The 21983-nt window shown below is 44.8% G+C and overlaps 2 protein-coding genes across 3 annotated transcripts in view; one reads left to right on the top strand and one right to left on the bottom strand.

The window, feature by feature from the left end:
• Nucleotides 1–7895, bottom strand: part of WDR62 (WD repeat domain 62) — a 51270-nt gene extending 43375 nt beyond the window's left edge. Inside the window, exon 1 of the mRNA XM_005692514.3 lies at nt 7313–7895. Coding sequence (XP_005692571.3) covers nt 7313–7489 — 177 coding nt within the window. The 5' untranslated portion in view covers nt 7490–7895. The remainder of the gene's footprint in view (nt 1–7312) is intronic.
• THAP8 (THAP domain containing 8) lies at nt 7989–21883 on the top strand. Of its 2 annotated transcripts, XM_018063377.1 has the most exons (5): nt 7989–8263; nt 19301–19493; nt 19605–19961; nt 20161–20184; nt 21292–21883. In XM_018063377.1, exons 1-5 carry the CDS (start codon nt 8181–8183, stop codon nt 21430–21432), a joined length of 798 nt encoding a protein of 265 aa, XP_017918866.1. In that variant the 5' UTR covers nt 7989–8180; the 3' UTR covers nt 21433–21883. The 2 variants fall into 2 exon arrangements, with proteins under 2 accessions (XP_017918866.1, XP_017918867.1); XM_018063378.1 differs by lacking the exon at nt 20161–20184 and having other exon boundaries at nt 7992–8263.

Raw genomic sequence — 21983 nt, 5'->3', positions numbered from 1 at the left:
CCCTAGAGAGTATCAAATAGTGAGAACTCACACAAAGGAAGCCACTTGAATACAAGACCTGGCATCACCCAACCACCAGTGGCATCCTGTGCAGGATGCCTCATCTAAACAACAAACAAAACAAATACAAACCCAATCATCAGCAGACAGGATTACCACCTCACTCAGCCTTGCCCAACAGAGGAAAATCAGACAAAAACTCAGTACAAATCTCACGCTATACAAAGCTTACACAAACCACTGGACCAACCTTACGAGGGCAGAAACCAAAAGGAAGAAAGAATTCAACCTTGAAGCCTGGGAAAAGGAGACCTCAAGCACAGTAAGTTAAAATAAAATAATGAAAAGGCAAAGAAATACTACACAAATGAAGGAACAAACTAGAAACACAGAAATCCAAATAAATGAAGAGGAAATAGGCAAACTACCTGAAAAAGAATTCAGAATAATGATAATACAGATGATCAAAAACCTTGAAAACAAAATGGTGAAAATGTAAGAATCAATTAACAAAGATCTAGAAGAAATAAGCGCAGAGAGACAAACAACACAATTACTGAAATTAAAAATACTCTAGAAGGAATCAATAGCAGAATATCTGAAGCAGAAGAATGAATCAGTGAGTTGGAATATGAAACAGTGAAAATAACTTCTGAAGAGCAGAATAAAGTAAAAAGAATGAATAGAACTGAGGATAGTTTCAGAGACTTCTGGGACAATATCAAATACACCAACATTTGAATTATAGGGGTCTCAGAAGAAGTAGAGAAAAAGAAAGGGTATGAGAAAATTTTTAAAGAGATTATAGTTGAAAATTTCCCCAAAATGGAAAAGGAAACAGTCAATCAAGTCCAAGAGGCACAAAGAGTCCCATACAGGATAAACCCAATGGGAAATATGCCAAGACACATACTAATCAAACTAACAAAGACTAAACACAAAGAAAAAATATTAAATGCACCAAGAGAGAAGCAACAAGTAACATACAAGGGAAACCCCATACACTTAATAGCTAATCTTTCAGCAGAAACTCTGCAGGCCAGAAGGGAATGGCAGGATATATTTAAAATATTGAAAGGGAAAAATCTACAACCAAGATTACAGTACCCAGCAAGGATCTCATTCAAAATTGATGGAGAAATAAAAAGCTTTTTGAACAAGCAAAAGTTAAGAGAATTCAGTACCACCAAACCAGCTTTACAACAAATGTTAACGGGACTTATGTAGTCACGAAATACAAGAGAAGAAAAAAGATCAAAATCAACCTCAAACAATTAAGAAAATGGCAATAGAAACATATATATCAATAATTACATTAAATGTAAAAGGAATAAATGCTCCAACCAAAAGACAAAGACTGGCTGAATGGATATAAAAACAAGACCCATATATATGCTGTCCACAAGAAACCCACTTCAGATCTAAAGACACATATAGACTGAAAGTGAGAGGATGCAAAAATATATTCCACGCAAATATATTTTGCATGGAAGCAAAAGAAAGCTGGAGTAGCAATTCTCATATCAGATAAAATAGACCTTAAAATAAAAAAGATTACAAGAGATAAGGAAGGACACTCCATTATGATCAAAGGATAAATCCAAGAGGAAGACGTAACAATTGTAAATATCTATGCACCCAACAAAGGAGCGCCTCAATACTTAAGACAAACAGTAACAGACATAAAAGGAGAAATTGACAGTAACATAATAATAGTAGGAGACTTTAACATCTCAGTCATACCAATGGACAGATTATCAAAACAGAAAATTAATAAAGAAACACAAGTCTTAAATGATACATTAGATGAGATAGATCTCATTGATATCTTCAGGACATTCCATCCAAATGCAGAAGAATTACACCCTCTTCTCAAGTGTACATGGAACATTCTCCAGGATAGGTCCATCCACATCTTAGGTCACAAATCAAATCTCAGTAAATTTAAGAAAATTATAATCATATTAAGCATCTTCTCCAATCACAGTGCTGAGACTAGATATCAATTACAAGAAAAAAACTGTAAGAAACACAAACACATGGAGAACAACACGTTTCTAAATAACCAACAGGTTACTGAAGAAATCAAAAGGGAAATAAAAAAATTTCTGAAAAAAATAAAAATGAAAACACGACAACTCAAAACCTATGGGATGCAGTGAAAGCAGTTCTAAGAGGGAAGTTTATAGCAATACAATCCTACCTCAAGAAACAAGAAAAACATCGAATAGACAACCTAACTTTACACCTAAAACTGGAAAAAGAACAACAACAACAACAAAAACCCAAATTAGTAGAAAGAAAGAAATCAATAAGATCTAAGCAGAAATGAATGAAAAAGAAATGAAAGAAACAATAGTAAAGATTAATAAAACTAAAAGCTGGATCTTTGAGAAAATAAACAAAATTGACAAGCCTTAGCCAGACTCATCAAGAGAAAAAGAGAGAAGAAAATAAAATCAACAAAATTAGAAATGCAAAAAGAGAGGTTACAAAAGACAATGCAGAAATACAAAAGATTATAAGAGACTATTAGTATAGGGCAATAAAATGGATAACCTGGAAGAAATGGACAGATTCTTAGAAAAGTTCAATCTTCCAAGACTGAACCAGGAAGAAATAGAAATTGTGAACAACAACAAAAAAGAAATTGTGAACAACCCAATTACAGGCCCTGAAATTGAGCCTGTGATCAAAAATCTCCCCAAAAACAAAAGCCCTGGACCAGATGGCTTCACAGGAGAATTCTATCAAACATTTAGAGAAGAGCTAATGCCTATCCTTCTAAAACTCTTTCAGAAAATTGCAGAGGAAGAAACACTTCCAAACTCATTCTACAAGGCCACCATCACCCTGATACCAAAACCAGACAAAGACTACACCAAAAAGGAAAACTACAGGCCAATATCACTGATGAACATAGATGCAAAAATCCTCAATGGAATTTTAGCAAACAGAATTCAGCAACATTATCAAAAGCTCAAACACCATGATCAAGTTGTTGATTTGATTCCAGGAAGGCAAGGATTCTCCAATATAAGCAAATCAATGTGATACACTATATTAACAAATTGAAAGACAAAAACCATATGATAATCTCAATAGATGCAGAAAAAGCCTCTGACAAAATTCAGCACCCATTTATGATTAGAACTCTTCAAAAAATGGGCACAGAAGGAACCTACCTCAACACAGTAAAGGCCATATATGATAAGCCTACAGCAAACATTATTCTCAATGGTGAAAAACTGAAAGCATTCGGCCTAAGATCAGGAACAAGACAAGGGTGTCCACTTTCACCACTATTATTCAACATATTTCTGGAAGTCCAAGCTACAGCAATCAGAGAAGAAAAAGAAATAAAAGGAATACAGAACAGAAAAGAAGAAGTAAAATTCTCACTGTTTGCAGATGATATGATACTGTACATAGCAAACCCTAAAGATACTATCAGAAAATTACTAGAGCTAATCAGTGAATTTAGCAAAGCTGCAGGATACAAAATCAATACACAGAAATCACTTGCATTTCTATATACTAACAATCAAAAATCAGAAAGAGAAATTAAGGAATCAATCCCATTCATCACTGCAACAAAAAGAATTAAATATCTAGGAATAAACTTACCTAAGGAGACAAATAGGAAAAGGAGTACATCAAGGCTGTATATTGTCACCCTGCTTATTTAACTTATATGCAGAGTACATCATGAGAAACGCTGGACTGGAAGAAACACAAGCTGGAATCAAGATTGCCTGGAGAAATATCAATATCTCAGATATGCAGATGATACCACCCTTACGGCAGAAAGTGAAGAGGAACTAAAAAGCCTCTTGATGAAAGTGAAAGAGGAGAGTGAAAAAGTTGGCTTAAAGTTCAACATTCAGAAGACAAAGATCAGGGCATTCAGTCCCATCACTTCATGGGAAATAGATGGGGAAACAGTGGAAACAGTGTCAGACTTTATTTTTGGGGGCTCCAAAATCACTGCAGATGGTGACTGCAGCCATGAAATTAAAAGACGCTTACTCCTTGGAAGAAAAGTTATGACCAACCTAGATAGCATATTCAAAAGCAGAGATATTACTTTGCCGACTAAGGTCCATCTAGTCAAGGCTACGGTTTTTCCAGTGGTCATGTATGGATGTGAGAGTTGGACTGTGAAGAAGGCTGAGTGGCGAAGAATTGATGCGTTTGAACTGTGGTGTTGGAGAAGACTCTTGAGAGTCCCTTGGACTGCAAGGAGATCCAACCAGTCCATTCTAAAGGAGATCAGCCCTGGGTGTTCTTTGGAAGGAATGATGCTGAAGCTGAAACTCCAGTACTTTGGCCACCTCATGTGAAGAGTTGACTCATTGGAAAAGACCTTGATGCTGGGAGGGATTGGGGGCAGGAGGAGAAAGGGACGACAGAGGATGAGATGGCTGGATGGCATCGCCAACTCGATGGACGTGAGTCTGAGTGAACTCTGGGAGTTGGTGATGGACAGAGAGGCCTGGTGTGCTGCGATTCATGGGGTCGCAGAGAGTCGGACATGACCGAGCGACTGAACTGAACTGAACTGAACTGAAGGAGACAAAAGAACTGTACACAGAAAATTATAAGACACTAATGAAAGAAATCAAGGATGACATAAACAGATGGAGAGATATTCCATGTTCCTGGGTAGGAAGCATCAATATTGTGAAAATGACTATACTACCAAATGCAATCTACAGATTCAGTGTGATGCCTATCAAATTACCAATGGCATTTTTCACAGAACTAGAACAAAAAATTTTCACAATTTATATGGAAACACAAAAGACTCTGAATAGCCAAAGCAGTCTTGAGAAAGAAGAACGGAGCTGGAAGAATCAACCTTCCTGACTTCAGATTATACTACAAAGCTACAGTCATCAAGACAGTATGGTACTGGCACAAAACCAGAAATATAGACCAATGGAGCAAGATAGAAAGCCCAAAAATAAACCCATGCATCTACGGGTACCTTATGTTTGACAAAGGAGGCAAGAATATACAATGGGGCAAAGACAGCCTCTTCAATAAATGGTGCTGGGAAAACTGGACAGCTACATGTAAAAGAATGAAATTAGAACACATACCAACACTTGTGTATGGTATGTGTAACACCATACACAAAGATAAACTCAAAACAGATTAAAGACCTAAATGTAAGACCAGAAACTATAAAGCTCTTAGAGGAAAACATAGGCAGAATACTCAATGACATAAATCAAAGCAAGATCCTCTATGACCCACCTCCTAGAGTAACAGAAATAAAAACAAAAGTAAACAAGTGGGACTTGATTAAACCTAAAAGCTTTTGCACAGCAAAGGAAACTACAAGCAAGGTGAAAAGACAACCCTCACAATGGGAGAAAATAAAAGCAAATGAAACAACTGACAAAGGATTAATTTCCAAAATATACAAGCCGCTGATACAACTCAATGCCAGAAAAACAAACAACCCAATCAAAAAGTGGAAAAAAGACCTAAACAGACATTTTTCCAAAGAAGACATGCAGATGTCTAACACACACATGAAAAGATGCTCAATATCGCTCATTATTAGAGAAATGCAAATCAAAACTACAATGAGATATTACCTCACATGGGTCAGAATGGCCATCAACAAAACGTCTATGAACAATAAATGCTGGAGACGGTGTGGAGAAAAGGGAATGCTCTTCTTGCATTGTTGGTGGGAAGATGGTATGAAAATTCCTTAAAATACTAGGAATAAAACCACCATATGACCCAGCAATCCCACTCCTAGGCATATACCCTGAGGAAACCAAAACTGAAAAAGACACATGTATCCCACTGTTCACTGCAGCACTATTTACAATAGCTAGAACACGGAAGCAACCTAGATGTCCATCGACAGATGAATGGATAAAGTAGTAGCAGTACATATACACAATAGAATATTACTCAGCCATAAAAAGGAACACATTTGAGTCAGTTCTGACGAGGTGGATGAACCTAGAACCTATTATACAGAGTGAAGTGAGTCAGAAAGAGAATGATAAATATCATATTCTAAAGCATCACTTCATGGGAAATAGATGGGGAAACAGTGGAAACAGTGTTTCCAGACTTTATTTTTTGGGGCTCCAAAATCACTGCAGATGGTGACTGCAGCCATGAAATTAAAAGACGCTTACTCCTTGGAAGGAAAGTTATGACCAACCTAGATAGCATATTGAAAAGCAGAGACATTACTTTGCCAACAAAGGTCCGTCTAGTCAAGGCTACGGTTTTTCCATTGGTCATGTATGGATGTGAGAGTTGGACTGTGAAGAAAGCTGAGCACTGAAGAATTGATGCTTTTGAACTGTGGTGTTGGAGAAGACTCTTGAGAGTCCCTTGGACTGCAAGGAGATCCAACCAGTCCATTCTAAAGGAGATCAGCCCTGGGTGTTCTTTGGAAGGAATGATGCTGAAGCTGAAACTCCAGTACTCTGGCCACCTCATGTGAAGAGTTGACTCATTGGAAAAGACTCTGACGCTGGGAGGGATTGGGGGCAGGAAGAGAAAGGGACGACAGAGGATGAGATGGCTGGATGGCATCACTGACTCGATGGATCTAAGTCTGAGTGAACTCTGGGAGTTGGTGATGGACAGGGAGGCCTGGCGTGCTGCGATTCATGGGGTCGCAAAGAGTCGGACACGATTGAGCGACAGAACTGAACTGAAAGCATATATATGTAATCTAGAAAAATGGTACTGAAGAATTTATTTACAGGGCAGCAATGGAGAAACAGACATACAGAATAGACTTACGGACATGGGGAGAGGGGAGGAGAGAGTGAGATGTATGGAAAGAGTACCATGGAAACTTACATTACCATATATAAAATAGATAACCAATGGGAATTTGCTGTATGGCTCAGGAAACTCAAACAGGGGCTCTGTATCAACTTAGTTGGCTGGGATGGGGCAGGAGACGGGAGGTAGGTTCAAAAGGGAGGGGATATATGTATACCTATGGCTGATTCATGTTGAGGTTTGACAGAAAACAAAATTCTGTAAAGCAATGATCATTCAATAAGAAAAAAAAATTTAAGACTGAGGGCGGGGCCAGGGGTTGAGAGGTGGGACTAGGGGTGATGGGCAGTACTCGAGAGAGGAGGAGACGAAGTGGGAGGAGCCTCATCTACGGGCGGGGCTTAGGGACAAGGCAGGCCAGAGAGCAGCCAGAGGGGTACCAGCCGGGGGCTGATAGGCGGGGCCAAAGGTTTAAGGGTGGGACCAAGGACGAGCAGGGAACCTGGAACTGAGATGGACAAGGCAAGCAACTCCTCACCCGATTGTGCACCGTGTCCTCGGGAGCCGCCGGGAGTCGCGTCCGCCGCCGGAGGCAGAGCGGTGGAGCCGGGGGCGGAGAAGACTGGGCCCTCCGCGCCGGAACTCCCGCCATGACTGATGGCAGCTTCTCAACTGTATCATTCCGCGCGTAGCCTCCGGGCCCCAAGGCCGCCATCGTCGCGTCGGAGCTCGGCGACCGTTACACTTCTCAACCGCCGCAGCCGCCACGGTCCACTTGAATAGCGAACGGCCGCGGGAAAGCCGGCGCCGCCGCCCATTGGGCGCGGGGGGCTGCTGGTCTGGCCAATCTCAGGGTTACCGGCGGCGCTTTTGACCAATGAGGGCTAAGAGGCGGAGCGGGGGTTCTGGCTGGGTGGAGCCACGGCTTCTTAGCTAGATGTTTGATCGAACGTTGTGGAGTTTTTTTTTAATCCCGTCTGTTTTTATCATTCACTGAATTTCAGTTTTGAACTTTTACGAGGCTAATGCCAAAGCCCCCTACCTCCACCCTAGGCCGACAATCCTCGCAGTAGCAGTCGCCCGGATGTAAGCTAGGGTGGAGCCGAAAAAAGACTGAAGACTTTGCGCAGACTCAGAAAGGTCTTGACGCCACCTCTTTCCCAACACGTGATAAAGTCCCGCGTCTCAGAGCCGGTTTTGCTTTATCCACTTGCCACGTGATGTGGCAACGCCGTCTGGCGCGTAATACGCAGGCGCAGCTTTCCTTCCCTCCGCATGTGACGAGGACCCAAGGGCCGTCACGTGAGGCAGGCGGCAAGCGCGCAGGTGGGGCGGGGTTCGGCGGCGCCTGGTGAGGATCAAAGTGCGGCTGCAGACCGGGCAAAACCCAGCTGGGCTGGACAGCCATGCCCAAGTACTGCCGGGCTCCGAACTGCTCCAACACTGCGGGCCAGCTGGGCGCGGACAACCGCCCTGTGAGCTTCTACAAGTGAGCGCAAGCGAGGGGCGGGGCTTAGAGGGAGGCGGGGCTAAGGGCGGGGCAATGTGGGGCGGGGCCCGAGGATAAATGCGGCGGTGCCGGGCTTCTGGTCCAGGTTGCAGGTATTGGAAGCAGGGTTAGCTGGCTGAAGGGACCATGTTCCCCGCGTTTCACTTGCAGTAAAAACGGTACATGTAAACGTGCAAAGGTATGATACAGCAGGGATAGAAGATTAACTGCAGGTAGTGAATGGGGCGAACGGAGGAAAGGGAGGGCTGTGTAGAGGAGTGAGGTTGGTCCAGGCTCAGAAAGAGCTTACAGTTGCCCACTCGCCATCCCCACGAACTTGAGGCATCTCAAACTCAAAACATCCGAAATCGACCTCCTGACTCTCCCAGAACTTCCCATAAGCTTTCCTATCTAATAGCTTTCCATCCTTTACTTTCAGGCCAGAAATGCTTAGAACCAAATTTACTTTTTTCTCACACCTGAGAAAGTAAAACTTAGCTTGAATTTTTAAAACAAACCCCAAAAAACCTGCCTTCTAATTTATTTAGGTGCGATAACAGAGATGGGAAAAAGTTGCTGAAGAGTTAATAGGAAAAAATTTTTCTTAGGGACGTGCTGCAGATGTGAAGTAGCAAAACTTCCCTTCTTTAAGCGACTACTGCTTTTTTACTAGGAAGCTTTGTTCTCTAAAATCATAGGCTATCACAAACTTTGCTGTTTGAAATTACAACAGTAGGAATGAAACATCTTACTTAAAGCCTGGAGAAGTTAGGTCGCTGTGACACAGAGAAGCAGCCTTGATTTACAGTCCAGGTTCAAAGCTTCAGGTAAGGGCTTTCTGGACACAGTAGTTCATATCTATCCAAACTTTATTGCTTCCAAGGAGACAGGACCTGGGCCCACTTTGCAATCCAGGTCTGATATTGATCCATTTACTCACAGTTCTGCTCTGCTTTGATCTTATCCAAACACTGTTTCACTTACATTTCATCTAAACTTTACCCATCCCCCAAACCCCAATAATGATGCTTCCCAGGTGGCGCTAGTGGTAAAGAACCGAACTGTCAATGCAGGATATGTAAGAGACCTGGGTCAGGAAGATCCCCTGGAGGAGGGCACAGCAGTCCACTCCTGTATTCTTGCCTGGAGAATCCCATGGACAGAGGAGGCTGGCAGGCTATAGTCCATAGCGTCACAGAGTTGGACATGACTGAAGCGACTTAGCATGCAAACCCCGATAATAGTTATTTTCCTCTGTTTGATGAAATTCCCCACAGTGCTTCTGGTGTGCAGTTCACTTATTGCCATGGTAAATAAACCTGACTTTATTAGACTCCAGGTTTGTCCCTGGTGGCCTTAGTCTAAATGGGCCAGGACACATTCCTCGTCTGGTCCATCAGCAAATCCTATTGGCATTCCATTTTAAAAAAAAAATTTTTTTTTAAATTTATTTTCGGCTGCTCTGGGCCTTCCTTCATTGCTGCACACAGGCTTTCTCTACTTGAGGTGAGTGGGGCCTACTCTCTAGTTGTGGTACCCAGGCTTCTCATTGTGGTGGCTTCTTTTGTTAGAGAGCGTGAGCGCCAGGGTGTGGGGGCTTTAGTAGTTGCATGAGTGTGCTCAGTAGTTGTGGTCCACAGGCTTAGTTGCCCTGAAGCACGTGGAATCTTCCTGGACCAGGTGTTGAACCCATGTCCTCTGCATTGGCAAGTGGATTCTTAACCGCTAACCACCAGGGAAGTCCAGGCTCTTCCTTTAAAGTCTATCCAGAATTGACCACTTCTGTCCCCCATCTTTGCCCCGACCCTGGCATTGGCCACCTCCTGACTGCACTATTTTAGTAGGCTCTCCATTTAATAGGCTGCTCCCACAGTCTGTTTTCCACGTGCAGTCACAGGGGACTGGTAACCCCCTGAGTCAGATCAGGGCTTAGATGCCTCCCCTGGCTCCCACCTGACTGTATAAAAGACAAGAAGGTGAGGCTGGAGCAGGCAGAAAGCAGGCCCACGAAGCCCTACAGGCACTGGATCCCCACTGTCTGGCCTTGTCTCCTCTCTCCTGCCCCTTATTCACTCCATGCCAGTGTCCCTGCCTGTTTGATGTTCCTCTAGCATGCCAGGCACTTTGTTTCCCCAGGGCCTTTGCACAGGAAGTTCTTCTCTTTATGACCACTACTCTGTAAAATGATAACCCTCTCCCAGTACGTGCATATTTTCTTTAGTCGCTTCCTGCTTTATTTTTCCCTTTAACCTTAACACTGGCTGGCATAACACATGTTTGATACTAGGTTGACCAAAAAGTTCATTTGGGTTTTTCCGCAAGATTGTACAGAAAAAGCCAAACGAACTTTTTGGGCAACCAAATATATCCGTTCATTGTCTCCTCCATTAAAATGTCAGCTTCTTGAAGGCAGGGATTTTTGTCTGTCTTATCCCCTGTTGTGTCTCCATCACCTCGAACGGTGCCTGGCACATAGTGGGTGCTCAGTAAATATTTGTTGGTTTAATTAGGTGAATGTGTCTCATATGAGCCTCCCAGGAAACCCAGAACTCCACATCGCAGCTATTCTTTGAGGGACCCTGTTTCAGGGTAGGAGGAGAATAGAGTGGTCTTTGGAATTGAATCAGTATGTCCAGACTTGCTTTTTAAAATGTATCACTCTGACGTGCATATGTGTGCTAAGTTGCTTAAGTTGTGTCAGACTCTTGTGACCTTATTGACTGTAGCCTGCCAGGCTCCTCTGTCCGTGGGATTCTCCAGGCCAGAATACTGGAGTGGGTTGTGTGCCCTCTCCAGGGGCTCTTCCAACCCAGGGCCCAATCCACATCTCTTGTGTCTCCTGCATTGGCAGGTGGGCTCTTTACCACTGGTGCCACTTGACACCATTTATTAATTCAGCAACCTTGAGTGTCTCCTGTAGTAAGCCAGCCCCTGCTGGACACAAGGGACACTGACACATCTTGTTCCTGCCCTGACGGAGCTCATGGAAAGGTGCAGGGTCAGTCACTGATGAACTAAGGACACAAAGTGATCCTCTTTTCTTCAGCACCACCGCCCCCAGTCAGTTCAGTTCAGTTGCTCAGTCTTGTCCGACTCTGCGACCCCATGAATCGCAGCACACCAGGCCTCCCTGCCCATCACCAACTCCCGGAGTCCACCCAAACTCAGGTCCATTCAGTCAGTGATGCCATCCAGCCATCTCATCCTCTGTCGTCCCCTTCTCCTCCTGCCCCCAATCCCTCCCAGCATCAAAGTCTTTTCCAATGGGTCAACTCTTCGCATGAGGTGCCCAAAGTACTGGAGTTTCAGCTTCAGCATCAGTCCTTCTAATGAACACCCAGGACTGATCTCCTTTAGGATGGACTGGTTGGATCTCCTTGCAGTCTAAGGGACTCTCAAGAGTCTTCTCCAACTCCAACACAGTTCAAAAGCATCAATTCTTTGGCGCTCAGCTTTCTTCACAGTCCAACTCTCACATCCATACATGACCACTAGAAAAACCATAGCCTTTACTAGACGGACCTTTGTTGGCAAAGTAATGTCTCTGCTTTTCAATATGCTATCTAGGTTGGTCATAACCCTCCTTCCAAGGAGTAAGCATCTTTTAATTTCATGGCTGCTGTCACCATCTGCAGTGATTTTGGAGCCCCCCAAAATAAAGTCTGACACTGTTTCCACTGTTTCCCCATCTATCTCCCATGAAGTGATGGGACCAGATGCCATGATCTTCGTTTTCTGAATGTTGAGCTTTAAACCAACTTTTTTACTCTCCTCTTTCACTTTCATCAAGAGGCTTTTTAGTTCCTCTTCACTTTCTGCCATAAGGGTGGTGTCATCTACATATCTCAGGTTATTGATATTTCCCCCAGCAATCTTGATTCCAGCTTGTGCTTCTTCCAGCCCCCAGTCTATACAATTAATCCATGCTTTAACTCTACCCTCTGATACTCCCCATCCTGCAACAATCCAACAAAACCCCTCTTTGGAAATACAGTTACAAATGCCAGTGACAGAATCCTCACTAAACTATTAGGAAATAAAGAAAGGAAAAAAACCCACCACGTTCCCAGTCTGACTGCTTCTTATCACCTCTGCTATCACAGTGTAGTCCAAGCTGTCATTCTCTTTTAAGATTTTTTTTTTAATGTGGACCATTGTAAAGTCTTTATTGAATTTGTTACAGTATTGCTCCTGTTTTGTTTTTTGACCATGAGGCATGTGGGATCTTAGCTCAGCTCCCTGACCAAGGATCACACCCAAGCCCCTTGGATTAGAAGGTGAAGTCTCAACCATTGGACCACCAGGGAAGTCCCTGTCACTGTCTCCTAATGAGATGCTGTTATAGTTGCTTGCTGATCTCCCTACTTCCTCTCTTGCTTCCCTTACAGCAACAACAGTAATAACTTATTTAGAGAGCACTTACTGTAGGCCAGGTACTGTTCCAAGCTCTTCACACATAATAATGAGAACAATAATGATTGTACACAGCAGCCAGGTGATCATATAAAAATCACTCCAGGGAGTTCCCTGGTGGTCCACTGGTTAGTACTCCACGCTTTGACTGCCAAGGGCCCGGATTCAACCCCTGCTTGGGGAGTTAAGATCCCACAAGCCACTTGGTGTGGGGGAAAAAAAAAAATCAGTTCACATCTGTGTTGTCGAAATCTCCACCAATGGCTGCCAAGCTGTTCCTCACACAGGCTGACCCATTCCCACCTCAAGGCCCAACCCTGAATCACTGTTGCAGAAGCCGTTTAGCTAAGAGTTTGATGAGAAGTAAGCTCCAAAGTAGATTCCAGAGGGCATGGATGCTAGAAGGAACAAGGTGAAACAATGAGCAAAGTACTGGGAAATAACTTGAAATTCCTGCCAGGGTGCCAAAAGAAACATTTCATTAGCTGTGTTTTAGACCCTTTTAGCACACAGGAACAAATGACAGTCATCTCATGGGGGTGGGTGTCTATGGGGTGTCTATCAGGTATGAATTGCAGCTGTCTGGCAGTTAACAAAGTCCTGAAATAGTAGTGGCTTAACCAAATTATGGGGTCTGTAGGAATCAATCTGGCCAAGTTATGCTACAGTAACAAACTCACCGAAACTCAATAGCTTATGGCAACAACGGTTTATTTCTCACTCAGACTAATGTCCCTTGCAGGCCATTGATGGCATTTCTCTACTGTATCTTAATTAGGGGCTCAGGCTGGAGGAGCTGCCCCTAGGTGGAATGTTGCTGATCTTGTGGGAGGGGAAAAAAGAGAAAGTGGGGAGAAGTCACCCAGTGGCTCCTGGTAACTTGTGTACTTTGAAGTGGCCCATGTCACTTTTCACTGCTTTCACAAGTCTATAGCAAGCATCAGGTCAGTGGAGTGGAAATGTGTCTCTGTGTGGGGAATGGTAGCAAATGTTTTGAACAATAATTCAGTCTACGCAAGGTTTGTTTTTCTCTCATATAAAGCAAGTACATAGGTTGGCAGACCAGCACTGATGTGGCAGCTCCATAGTCATCGGGGATGAAGGTCCTGTCTTTCATATCCATCCTCCAGCTGCCACGTGCCCCAGCCATCATGCCCTACCATTTCTGGTAGGGAGAAAAGGGAAAGGAGGAAGAGTAAAAGGGACTCAACTCTAAACCAAGCTGGTCCACTTCACAAAGCCTTCCTAGAAATCCCACCCAATGATTCTTCATCATTCATTGGGTATTGCAACTGCAAAGGATACTGGGAAATGTAGTCTTTTTGATAGACCTTTAACCACCCTGATGACATTTTGAATTATGTTAGTACGGTAAAAAAGAAGTAGCAGTGCTCTAGATAGAATGGCTAACAAGACTAAAATATTTCTACATATAAAAAAAGATTGGCTGTCCACTTAAGGTAGATTTTGAGAGAGGGACATTTCCTATTATAGATGTTGCTATCTAGAGAGAACAAAAGAGAATGAAAATAAGACCAAATTAGGAAGGGGTTTTTAAATGATATTCCTTTCCTCCTTTGCCCCTTGAGCTGCTTCTGATTCCACTTGAGGTTGCTTCCACATTTAAGGTACCATCTCAGATGTCTCACCCAACATGGAAATATTCATTCGCCAGGACTTAATTGCATGGCCCCACTATGGCAAAGAAACCCAGGAAACAGTCATTTCACAAGACACATTATGGCCTCAAAAAAGTTGGAGTTTGTTAGTAAGGATATGGAATAATCCTTTGGCAGTCTCTGCCCAGGAGCAGGTAGGTTGTGCTATTACAGGGTTATTTCATGTCCAGGCAGAATGAGGCTGGTGAGAGCAGCTGGATCTCAGATGGGGGCTGAGGGAGGTGCAGCAGCAGAGTTCCTGGCTCTGTGCCCTGCGGTTCTTCTCTTGGGCTGCCATCACTCCCCTCTGAGTCAGCCCTCAGCCCTCTTTGACCAGCTAGCCACCACTGTCTGCCCACCACCAACCTCTGTCCATCCCATCCACCTCCTCCCCACAGGTGGCCTCTTTAACTTCTTATGTGGCTTTCCCAGTGTTTCTTTATACAAATACAGTATATGTTGGTTAGTGTCCTGTGGCTGCTGTTTCAAACTGCTGGTGGCTTAAAACAATAGGAATTATGCTATCACAATCCAGGTTGGTTCTACTGGGCCAAAATCAAGGTGTCAGCAGGGTTGCATTCCCCAGGAGGCTCTAGGAGAAAATCTGTTTCTCAGTCTTCCAGTTTCTGGTATCCACAGGCATTTCTTGGCTTGTGGCCACATCACCCCAGTCTCTGCCTCTGTGGTGACATTGCCTTCTCCTCTTCTGTCTGTGGTAATAATATATTCTTTCACTTCCCTCTTAGAAGAATACTTGCGGGACTTCCCTGGCAGTCCAGTGGTTCAGATTCTGTGCTTCCACTACAGGGGACAGGGCTTCGATCCCTAGTCAGGGAACTAAGATCCCACATGCCATGCGGTATGCCAAAAAATTAAAAACAAAAAACAAACTTGTGATTGCATGGAGGACCAACCCAGATGATCTCTGATAATTTCCCCATCTCAGGATCCTTAATCACATCTTTTGTCATGAAATGCAGTATTCACAGCGTCCAGGATTGGGACAAGGATGTTTTTTGCCGGACTATTATTCAGCCTACCACAATTATGAAAGCTGGTGTACTCCATTTGGAACCTTTTTTCACATAATATATGCCTAAAAATAGCATGTCAGTTCATACAGTGCCTCCAACTTATTTTAGAGCTCATAGTATTCTTTTGTGTGCATGTGTTTGAGTTTATTTATCTTGTCTCCTATGGATGGTACTGTCCCCTACTTTCTAACACTTCTTACTCTTCCTTTTTAAGAAAGAGGGTACAGACCTTATAAACCTCAGCCTGTTAAGATATCCGGGTGTTTTTATGGTTAACTCCTATTTATGGAATTGAGACTGATTTTCCATTTTCAATTGTGATTTAAAGATACCTAAAAGTTTCTCTTTTAGGTATCTTTGTTTAATACTTAAAGTTGGTCAATTTTTTAAAAACTTGTCATTTTATATTGAGGTGTCACCAATTAACAATGTTGTGATTGTTTCAGGTGAACAGCTAAGGGACTCAGCCATACCTATCCACGTATCCATCCTCCCCCAAACTCCCCTCCCATTCAGGCTGCCACATAACATTGAGCAGAGTTCCCTGTGCTATGCAGTAGATTCTTGTTGGTTATCCATTTTAAATATAGCAGTGTGTACAGGCAACTATAAGTTCATTCTGTTTCTGTTTTGTAAGTTCATTTTGTATCATTTCTTTTTAGATTCCACATATAAGGGATATCATATGATATTTCTCCTCTAACTTATAAAATTGCTCAGTTTTAAGAAAAATATTAAGTAAATAATGTCACCTTGTGGAAGACTTTGTGAAGGGGGGATGTGGATAACTATTAGTTATCTAATGCTTCAAAACACTTAGCAGCTTAAAATAAACCTTTTGTTTTAAACCTCACAATTTCTGGCAGCTACCACAGGATCAGCTGGCCAGAGCTTAATGATGCCAACAAAGGTCCGTCTAGTCAAGGCTGTGGTTTTTCCAGTGGTCATATATGGATGTGAGAGTTGGACTGTGAAGAAAGCTGAGCACCGAAGAATTGATGCTTTTGAACTGTGGTGCTGGAGAAGACTCTTGAGAGTCCCTTAGACTGCAAGGAGATCCAACCAGTCTATCCTAAAGGAGATGAGTCCTGGGTGTTCATTGGAAGGACTGATGCTGAAGCTGAAACTCCAATACACTGGCCACCTGATGCGAAGAGCTGACTCTTTGGAAAAGACCCTGATGCTAGGAAAGATTGAGCGCAGGAGGAGAAGGGGACAACAGAGGATGAGATGGCTGGATGGCATCACTGACTCAATGGGCAATATTGGAGTAGGTAGCCTATCCCTTCTCCAGCAGATCTTCCCAACCTAGGAATCCAGCTGGGGTCTCCTGCATTGCAGGTGGATTCTTTACCAACTGAGCTATCAGGGAAGCCCGAATAATCATTAGGGATTTGATTTAGGTCATACTGGAATGGCCTAATGGTTTTCCCTACTTTCTTCATTTAAGTCTTAATTTTGCAATCAGGGGCTCATGATCGAGCCACAGTCAGCTCCCAGTCTTGTTTTTGCTGACTGTATAGAGCTTTTCCATCTTCAGCTCCAAAGAATATAATCAGTCTGATTTCAGTATTGACTATCTGGTGATGTCCACATCTAGAGTCATCTCTTGTGTTGTTAGAAGAGGGTGTGTGCTATGACCAGTGTATTCTCTTGGCAAAACTGTTAGCCTTTGCCCTGCTTCATTCTGTACTCCAAAGTCAAACTTGCCTGTTACTCCAGGTATCTCTTGACTTCCTACTTTTGCATTCCATTCCCCTATGATGAAAAGGACATCTTTTTTGATGTTGGTTTTAGAAAGTATTGTGGAATCGTACAGTATTAGGACTTTTTTTTGTGACTGGTTTATTTCACTTACCATAATGTACTCAAGGTTCATCCATGTTATATAGCATGTGTCAGAATTTCTTTCCTTTTTTTTTTTTGGCTGCACTGCCCAACATGTTCCCTGACTAGAGACAGAACCCATGCCCCGTGCAGTGGAAGCATAGAGTCTTAACCACTGGACTACCAGGAAAGTCCCATAATCTCTTTCTTTTTTAAGGCTGAGTAATATTTCATTGTGTATGTGTGTGTATTGTGTATATATATATATATATAGTGTATGTATATGTGTGTGTATATATATATATTCCACCTTTTGTTAATACATTCATTTGTTGATGGACCCTTGGGTTTCTTCTACCTCCTGGCTATTATAAATAATGCTGTTATGAACATGAGTGTGCAAATATCTCTTTGAGACCCTGCTTTGAAGTTTATTTTGGGGGGCATCTATATCCAGAAGTGGGATTTGGATCATATGGTAATACTGTTTGCAGTTTTTTGAGGAACTACCATACTACTTTTCATAGAGGCTTCTCCATTTTACATTCCCACGAACACCACACAGGGTTCCAGATTCTGCATATCCTTGTCAATACTTGTTATTTTCTTTTTTTTTTAATATAGTGGTTATTCTAATGGTTATGAGGCAATATCTTGTGGTTTCAATTGGCATTTTCCTAATGATAAATGATGTTGAACATCTTTTCATATGCTGATTGCCATTTGTATCTTCTTTAGAGTCTATTCAAGCCCTATGCCCATTTTTTAATCAGTTAATTTTTTGTTGTTGTTTAAAAACTTTTTGTCATGTTTTCAAGCAAACACAGAAAATAGTGTTGTTTAAATGAATCCTCATGTATCTATCACTCAGTTACACCAGTAGTCAACATTTCACTAATCTTTTTCTTCCACTTTCCTCCCACGTACATCTTTAATGCAGTATTTTAAAGTAAATTCCAGTCTTTTATTCATAAATATTTCAGAATATTTTCCCAACAGATGACTATTTTAGAAGCTTAAATCAGTGTAATGATCACACCTAGCAAAATTAACTTCTTACAATTATCTAATAACCAATTCATGTTCAATTTCCCCCAACTGGATTAAAATGTCTTTTTACAGAATGGTTGGTTGCAGAGGAAGCCCAGATCTGCCTTTGTGTTGATGTTTCTTAAATCCCCTTTAATCTATAGCCCCACCCTTGGCCCCATGAATATAGGATCTCCCACTTTCTAGATTAGTCCAAGAAGGCAATGGCAACCCACTCCAGTACTCTTGCCTGGAAAATTCCATGGGCAGAGGAGCCTGGTAGGCTGCAGTCAAAGGGGTCTGCAAGAGTCCCACAGGACTTCACTTTCACTTTCACTTTTCACTTTAGGTTCCTGTGGAGGAACAGATGAGTGGGGAGGGGATAGTGGCCATGGAAGAGAGACCAGGAAGGAGACTGGAGGCTTTGGGGGATAGACAATGGATTGTGGGAAAGGTGGGCTGATGTTGGGTGTTTAAAAGGTGAAAGTGAAAGTTGCTTAGTTGTGTCTCTTAGACTGTTTGTGACCCCATGAACTATATAGTCCATGGAATTCTTCAGGCCAGAATAGTGCAGTGGGTAGCCTTTCCCTTCTCCAGGGGATCTGCCCAACCCAGGGATTGAACCCAGGTCTGCCACACTGCAGGCGGGTTCTTTACCAGCTGATCCACAAGATGGAGCCAAAAAATTAGATATGGGTAGAAGCAGAGGTGGGCTTCCCTAGTGATTCAGATGGTAAAGAATCTGGAAACCCAGGTTCCATCTCTGGGTGGGGAAGATCCCTAGAGGAGGGCATGGCTATCTACTCCAGTATTCTTGCCTGGAGAATCCCATGGACAGAGGAACCTGGTAGGCTACAGTTCATGGGGTTGCAAAGAGTCGGACAGGACTGAGCGACTAACACAAACACACAGGACTGAGGAACTAACACATACACAACTTGGTTGGGAGGCATGGCCAGACTCTCGCCCAGGGTAGGCAGAGGTTTGGCACTCAAGGCTCTCTGGGTGTGCGCCTGCTGGCGGTTGCCGTGGGGCGGGAGTTGGACCTGACATCACTGACCTCGCTCCCCTGGCAGGTTCCCGCTGAAGGATGGCCCCCGGCTGCAGGCCTGGCTGAGGCACATGGGCCGTGAGCACTGGGTGCCCAGCTGCCACCAGCACTTGTGCAGCGAGCACTTCGCCCCCTCTTGCTTCCAGTGGCGCTGGGGCGTGCGCTACCTGCGACCCGACGCCGTGCCCTCCATCTTCTCCCGAGCGCCGCCCGCCCAGGTGAGCTGGGGAAGCCCTGTAGCTGGAATCGGATCCCCAGCCCTCCTCGCCTGGGGAATTTTCCCTTGGAGTCTGGCCCTGATGTCCCCCACCCCGCGCCTTGTCTTCCAGAGGCAGCAGAGTTCCCGAAGCACGGAGAAACCCATCATGGCTCCGCCTCTGCAGGCGACCCCATCCTTGGCCCCTGGGCCCGTACAGCTCTTGGTGCTGGGGCCAGCCTCCGGGGCCCCCGAGGCTCCAGCCACCGTGTTCCTGACGCCCCTGTCGCTTCAGCCGGCTCCCGCGGGGCCGCGCCCTGGACCATCGGCCCAGCAACCCCTGGCCGGGCTGGGCGCGGCGCTGGGCGCGCTGCAGCGGCGGGTGCGGAGGCTCCAGCGGCGCCACGAGCGGCACCAGGCGCGGCTGCGGGCCCTGGAACAGCTGGCGCGGCAGCTGCAGGCACGGGCGCACTGGGGCCGGCTGTGTGCGGTGAGTGCCCCGCCTGGCTCACACAGCCCCAGTGTTTACGTCTAGAGTCCAGAGTTGAAAAGTCACAACATTTCACCCAGGTTTCCAAACTGCTGCCGTGAAAAAAATCAATCTGGCAATGCTAAGCAACTATGGGCGGGAGCTAAGTAGTGGCTGCTCCCTTTATTAATAATACTTAAGCACCCCTATTCTCTTCTAGGGGGTTTCCCAAGTGGCACTGGAGGTAAAGAACCTGCCTGCCAATGCAGGAGAAGTAAGACATGTGGGTTGGATCCCCGGGTCAGGAAGATCCCCTAGAGGAGGGGACAGCAACACATTCCATTCTTGCCTGGAGAATCCCATGGCCAAAGCAAAGTTTCCCAGAGTTTACTGCTGGGAATTTTCTGGGGTGGGAAGTGGAGAGGATCATGTTTTTAAAAATCAAAAATTGGCCAGGCCTTTTTCCTCCTTAAAACCCCAGGGGCAAACTTGTCCCAGGGCTCTTGTTCCTGCTTGGAAAAGGGAGGTGGGGAGGAGTTTCCGAAAGCCCCTGAGGTGCCTCTGTAGCTGAGGTGTCCTCACCTGACAGCCAGTGGGGTGGACCTGGCCCACAGATACCATTCATTTGGCCTCACTAATGCTTTAACATATTTTCTGGCCTTTCCCGAAGGCTCAGCAGATCTAGCAGGACTGGGTTCATATCCCAGATGGTAGCAGTCAGCTGGAGCTGCAGTGGCCATCCCTGGAGGCTCTGTTTGAGACTGGCCTGAACCAGCCATGCACCAGACGGACATGCTGGTGGGGGAGGGGAGAGGGACAAGCACAGAACTCAGACTCGGGCCTGAGGCTCTTCATGGAGCCTGCCAGGGCCCCTGGGCTGACGTGTGTCTCTCTCTGCCTCCCCTGGCCGTCTTCCATCCCTGTTTCTCAATCTCTTCTTCTCTCTCCCACATTCATCTTTGTCTTTCTGCCCCCTCAATCTCTCTGCCATCCCATTTATCTCCCCATTTCCCCGTGTCTCTTTATCTGCCTCTTTGTCTGTTCCCCATACCCCTGTCCCTGTCTCTCTGTCCCTGCATTTCTCCCACCCCCGTATCTGTCTCTCCATGTGTCTATCCCCCTCATCTCTGTCCGTTTTCCCATACCGCCTCATTCCCTCCTGAATGTCTCTACTGTTCTCACCTCTCTCTCTGCCCATGTCTCTGTCTGTCTCCTGACACCCCCCCTCCCCTCTCAACCTCCCTGTTCCTCATGGTTTCTCCCCCTGCCCCCACTTATTCCTTCCCTCCTCCCCTCCTCTTACTTCCCTGTGTCCTCCATCTCTACTACTTCTTTCCCTGGGATGGCCCAGCTCCCTCGACCTGAGGAATCCCAAGCCTTCACCATCATCTGTGGAGGGCCTGACATTGCTGTGGTCCTTGCCCATGGTCCTGCACCTCCCACGCTGGACGCCAAGCCTGAGCTCCTGGACACTCAGACTCCCAGTGCATAAGGACCGGGACAGATAATGTCGTGGGAAGGATGACAGAAGACAGAGGAAGAGACACACATCACACATAGGCCTGGCCCGCATGCCTGGGGCATAGCACTGCCTCCCTCGAAGGCCTGGCTCCCACCACCTCCTCCTAGGAACCCCTTGAACTTTAGGGCCGACCTGGGCCCAAGACCTCTGTCAGCAGTGATGACCCTGGGTACCAGGTCCCAAACCCACCTTCAATCTTTGTGGTCAGTAAAATATTCTCAGAGCAGGACAAGCATTGTTTGCTTGGGGAGAGTTGTAACTGGTGCTGAAGAGCCCCTCATACCCTTTCCCAAGACTGGTGCCAAGCTGGGGATACAGCAGTGAACACAGCTGACAAAAGTCCTGTCCTCATGGTGCTCCAATTCTGCTTGAGTAGAAGATGAAATAGTGAACTAATAAACAATATAATTTCAGACTGTGATAAGTGCTATAAAGACTGAATGAAAATATATGGGCTGCAGCGAGGCGGGTGTTGGGGGGTGGTGTGGGCAGAGGGAGGGAGGGAAGATTCTCTAAGGAGA

This window comes from Capra hircus, chromosome 18 (genome assembly GCF_001704415.2).
Source record: "Capra hircus breed San Clemente chromosome 18, ASM170441v1, whole genome shotgun sequence".
NCBI lineage: Eukaryota > Metazoa > Chordata > Mammalia > Artiodactyla > Bovidae > Capra > Capra hircus.
Note: the sequence above shows the minus strand (reverse complement) of the source record. Positions and strands in the feature narration are given on the sequence as shown.